Raw genomic sequence first — 5578 nt, 5'->3', positions numbered from 1 at the left:
TTTAACTGAAAAGTTAATTCAAATGTCTTAGCATGTTTCCATTCTGTTTCTAGGATACTTCTCCACCAAATTTAGCAGAAAAAAAAATCATGTATTTATCATACTTAAAAACACACTAGTTCTGGTTTCTACTATCACTTTAATAAAATATTACCTGTACTGATCTGCAACAGGAGACATTTATAAACTCGTAAACACTCAAGTCTTTCCCATTTCCATTTTCACAAAAATGGGAGCCACCTTTTTTGATTTCTATTCTGCTGCTTCTTTACTAGTTCCTTATACTCATTTGACCTTAGAAACCTGGGAAATGAGTCCTTTGCCATGAGACTATAAATTAACCTTTGAGCGTCATCAAAGCAACTGAGGGTGGGCTCGGAGATGTTCTGAGAGATGTGGTTTCTGGTATGGAAGTCAATATTTATCTGTAGGAAGAAAGGAGGAAAAAATCAATTTCATTTTGACTGAAAAGCTGAAGTCTGTGTACAGGACACAATCTGCAGTTGACCTTCCTCCCAAATATCTTGGCTGATGCAAATTAGCAGGGAGGTCTTCCCTTCTTTTCTAGCATGCTGAATTTTGTATTTAATTTGGTTCTTTAAAAGTTGGCATCACTGAAAAAAAAAAAGGGGGGGGGGGGGGGGGGGCGGGGAAACTTGTTTCTGATTATCTCATCTTGCCAGACAAAATCCTATGAAGTATAGTTTACTAATAAGTAAATTAGAGATGAAGATATTCCACATCAGCTTAGGTTTGGGCCTTACTCATTTGGCAAGGATTTTTTGCTCTTAATAGTAATTAAATGGATTTTGATCATGCATAAGATATGGAGACGTTCAAAGCATGGTCACTGTCAAGAGCAAAAAACATCAGCATTAAAGTTTATCAGGAATCATACATCGAAGCAACAATTAATTAGCAATTTGTTCCTCCACAATGAGTTTTGTTTTTGTTTTTTTTTTTTTAAATAATGATAAAATGGAATACTGTGATAGAAATTTTTGCAAGTTTACATTTTAATATTCATCACGGCAAAAATATCTGTACAAAAGAAAATGAACAGATACAATCATTAACATCCCAATCTGCTTGTACCTAGAACATGGAGGAAATTATGCTTATTGCATGAAAACAGTTAGGGAAAACAAATTGTATTGAACATATATTTCCTTAAATCATAAGACAAATTTCTGAAGTGAGATAAACACATGCCCCATGTGAACAATGTTGCATATTGCATTCAACCATAAGAGATCCTTGTTTGCTTCAGAGTTTCACAGTGTTTTCCACCTGGTAAACGATTGTCATAAAAATGGAAGAGAAACCACATTGAACAGTGTTTTCTGTCCTTCCAGGAACTTTGGACCTGAACTTTCCATTTTATTCCCATCTTCAGTAAGTACCCAAAGTACATGCAAAAAAGTATTTACCTCCTTTGGAGCATCAGCTTCTATAAAGTCAGAATAAATCCTTTGGGCTTTTAAAGTGATCTTGGTGGAGGACTTGGTTTTTTTGAAGTCCTCGCAAGCCAGCCAGAACTCTACGTTCTCCTCACTGAACTCTGACTTCAAAAACTTCCTAAAAGCCTCCAAGCCATCTGGAGAAAAATGCATGAGATGATGTGTAGAGGAAAGCCAAAAGACCAATGCAGTTTATATATCTGTGTGTGTATGTATATACACATATATGGGGTATGTAGTGTCATTTGTTGCCTGTCATCCAGGAGTTAGCCCAAAGAGGCTGTTGGGTGGGAAATAAATAGGAGAATAAATGAGCAGTGTTAAGGTGTTGATTAGATTTCTTTTAGAATTAACTGAAAAATATTCCAAGTACCTTCCCAGTGTTGTTTGGTGTCTCTAATGCTGCTAGTTCAAAAGGAGATCTAGAACATGTTGGTTGCTGAGGATTTAGGGCTGACCCCTGGACTAAGCAGCACAATGGAAATGAGTTCTTACTGCGGTGGCATGCTGCTTGTAGAGCTGAGGTTAGCCTGGCCAGACAGCACCTTTGTCTCCTTTCAAGCAATGAGTCTGAAATTGATTCAAGCTCAGATGCCTCCAGCCATAGCACTGGCGTGGCTCAAAGCATGTGGCGAATTGGGTGGGCACCACTGTGCAAACCTGACGGCAATGTCTGGGAGTTGGTTTGACACGTGGTTGTGTTCTGTTTACTATTTTTCAAGTACTCCTTACCTTTATTAGCTAGTAGCGTATCTACGGAGTCAGACGAAGCCATTGTTTCCTCAATGTTTGACCTGTGGAAACAACATCTATCCTTGAAAATAGCATTGTGATCTTTTGCCTTTGCAGGCCGCGGTAACTACTCTATTATTTGGCTATTCATTGAGGGAACAGGGTAGTTCATATTACCCTGCCTATTGAATAGCAGAAAGTCAGCACAAAGTGTGACACATTTTTCTTTTCTTTTTTATTTTTTTTGAAGAGTGTAGAGAACCATATAGACTCATAAAGTAGAATGTTATTTAGCACTGGCAACTGGATCATTCACCCAAGAGACAGCAGTAATAGTGTTTGCAATTGGTTGAACTACAATAAAGGCATAGGAGGGATATTAATGTCCTGGAGTGTGTACAGAATTTCTTTTCAAGTTCAGATGAATTAACCATTAATTTGACACTTTTTTTTCCTTGGACTGAGTAGAATTATCCAAACGTTTACCATACTAGCTAACAGTGGTAGGATAATGGGCATTTCTTCAGTTTCTTAGTGGTATAAAAAAATTGAACAAATTCTTAGCTTTTGCTCTTCATTTGTAACTCGCTGTAGGCTTCTGTTAGAAATGAGACACTGAACTAAACAGAGCCTTGCTTCTACCTCAGTGCTCTGAAGAAGTCCAAGGTGTTTCGGAAGCAAGGCGTGGTGTGGAGGCCAGCAGCGGGCACCCGCAAGCTCTGACAGGCAGAAGGGCGTCAGATAAGGGAACTGCGTGCTAAGTGGGGGGATTTTTTTTTTTTCTTGTAATGTGGGAAGGCTTCATTCATATTCAGTTTAGACCATCTCATGCTGCTTTTGTTGAAACTGTCATATTTTATACAAATAGCTAGAGAGGAAACCAACTTTCTAATCCTGTGGTTTTCTATCTCATATAGGTTATGATAGCGGGGAATCTGAAACTTAATTTATGTTTTGTGTGTACATAGTAGTCACTTGACATACTGGCAGATCTGGAATCATTTGTGTGCATCCTCTTTCTCATTTGGTGGTAAGAAAGGGGGAACTGGAAAATTCGGAAACATTTCGTTTCAGTGCAGAATCAAAACAAATCCCTGAATTTTTACCAGAAACAGAAATCTTATTTTCTGATTAGTCCTTGTTCCTGTTCAAAAAAAAAAAAATAAATAAATAAAATCAAAATTTAATTTTTGTGGAGGTTAGTCACTCTGTACTGAAAGGTTCTTCTAAGCTGGTCTTTTTGGTTTCAGACATGCAAATTCAGGGGGCATAATGTTCTGCCTGCGGCCTAGGCTGCAGCTGGTGTCCCTGAGGGCGGACAGGCCTCACCAAAAGTACAGGAGGTCGTCACTGGGTCGGAAAAGAATGACAAGGCACTAACTGACTAATTGGCCGTGACACCGAGGGGTGAGAAAAGTCAGTGTGCCAAAAATGGGGTGGAAAAACTCTGCTGGAGCACCAAAAATGGGGTTGAAAAGGCCTCTGCTCTGCTGGAGCACCTGCCTGAGCGTGCTGTGCTGCTTCCTCTGGGCTGAGCTTGTGACACTGACACAAGAACACTTACTTTGTGCCACTGTGTGTACCAGTAATGGTATTTACAATCATAAATTTATCAAAAGCTTATGGGATGGCATCATATTAAGTAACTGCAGTTATGTTTATAAAAATTACAATTTATGTTTGCACTGACAACTTTAGGAAGGAAGCATTTTTGTAGTTGTCAATTTGCTTATATCTAGACTGCACAAAATGATATTCAAACAGAATTAAAATATATATATTTAGACATACATATGCACACATACAGGAGGGAAACTGGAGTGCAAATATATTCGGTCTGGATTAAAAATAAATGACACCTAAATGTAGCATTATGTAGTACTTTGTGAGGTGTCGTGTGCTAATGGGATTAATCAGCAGAGAATTTCTTTTAGTTACTGTAATAAACAAATCAAATCTAACAAATTTTGGGGTGCTTCAGTGAACACTTAAGAATCTTCCTGTCAAAAAAAGACGCATAATGAAAGATGAAGGCAAGACAGTATGAACCTAATTCTGCTTCTCTTCCTCATGAGTAATGTTATTTAATTTAATGTTTGTTTATCACTTGGAGAATGATCTCGCTGATCTCCTTGGATTTACTTGAATAGGAATAGCAAGCAGAATTGACAACAAGGAACCGAAACATAACGCTATAAAGGGGGAGAGAAAAATAAAAACTGTCCAGGTCATTCAAAACCCAAGGACCATCCCACAAATCTCCTAAGATTAAAATAGCCATAAAAAGCAACTCACTTCACTGGCATTTTTGTTTCCACTGTCTGCCTGTCACAGGTAGAGCAGAATTTCTTTTTCTGACTGATCTTCAAGCTGAAGGTAATGTGACAGTAGGAACAATACAATTAGCACATGAATCACCAAAGAGTACGATGCAAATTGACAACCTGTTTATAACACCGCCTTTAAATTTTTCTTTCAGAAATGTGGCTTATTTTTCACCAGAAAAATAAAGCAGAAAAATAGAATTTCACCCTTCCATTTTAATTTACCAAAGGTAGTCATTTTAATTTAATACAATTTATATGCAAATATCTTTTAAAACACATTTATGCTCTGAACAACATCTTATCAGAGAAATTATTTTGTGTTTGGCTTACTGAGAGTGGAAAACAAGGAAGGAAAACAGATTCAGTGCACATAACTAGCAATTTTTTCATTATATTTATTTGCTCTTATGTTGTATCTGCAGTAAGTACATATATAACTTATCCACTACCTTATACATCTTGAAGGTCTAAGGCCCTTTTACCATTCTCTGTTGTTTATTCAAGCAAGACTGCTCACATTGATACTGCTACAAATAATGATATCATGTGATATTTGAAAATTTTGATGTGATGATTTCTTCCAGTCTTAACTCATTTTGTGTTGTTCCCTTCTAGGAGCACCATTCTGTCCCAGAAACATTCTCATATCATTTTGTCTTTTGCTCTTTATGTGATCTCTCTGCTCTTTCTCTATTCTTTCCTCCTCAGCTTTTTTCTTTCCCTGTGTGCTCCTTGCTCTCCTGATCAAGCAGGCTTCCTGGCTGGTTTCCTGCCTCCCTCCAAATCTTGTGCTGCTGCATCATCCTTTGCTCAGCCAGTCTACCCAGCTTCCCTTATTCTCCCTTAATGGAGGGGAAAATATATACATATTTTAGCTTAAGGAACATATTAGTAAAAAGAACAAACGGTTATAAACAGACAGTGAGTAATTTTAGGCTGGAAATCAGAAGGAGGCTTCAGAAAGTGTCATTGTTAACGGTCTCCCAGTAGGATCTTTGTCCTCTCTGCTCCTCTGTTCTTCAAAGACAGAGCTTGATATATTTATGAAAGAGATAATTT

General features: G+C 37.7%; 1 protein-coding gene across 1 annotated transcript; it reads right to left on the bottom strand.

Annotated features, from left to right (window-relative positions):
* Positions 1 to 221: 221 nt before the first annotated feature.
* Positions 222 to 4498, bottom strand: RGS21 (regulator of G protein signaling 21). The gene is made up of 4 exons (XM_032192603.1): positions 4488 to 4498; positions 2193 to 2269; positions 1431 to 1597; positions 222 to 425 (listed from the first exon to the last, which is right to left on the bottom strand). Exons 1-4 carry the CDS (start codon positions 4496 to 4498, stop codon positions 222 to 224), a joined length of 459 nt encoding a protein of 152 aa, XP_032048494.1.
* Positions 4499 to 5578: the final 1080 nt, after the last annotated feature.

This window comes from Aythya fuligula, chromosome 8 (assembly GCF_009819795.1).
Source record: "Aythya fuligula isolate bAytFul2 chromosome 8, bAytFul2.pri, whole genome shotgun sequence".
Classification (NCBI taxonomy): Eukaryota; Metazoa; Chordata; class Aves; order Anseriformes; family Anatidae; genus Aythya; species Aythya fuligula.
Note: the sequence above shows the minus strand (reverse complement) of the source record. Positions and strands in the feature narration are given on the sequence as shown.

What these genes read in the sequence shown, in the direction of transcription:
- RGS21 (XM_032192603.1), bottom strand. An exon ending in TACGCTACTAGCTAATAAAG is followed by an intron (nt 1,598 to 2,192) that starts GTAAGGAGTACT and finishes ATTTTTCTCCAG; the next exon opens with ATGGCTTGGAGGCTTTTAGG. An exon ending in AAGCTGATGCTCCAAAGGAG is followed by an intron (nt 426 to 1,430) that starts GTAAATACTTTT and finishes TTCTTCCTACAG; the next exon opens with ATAAATATTGACTTCCATAC.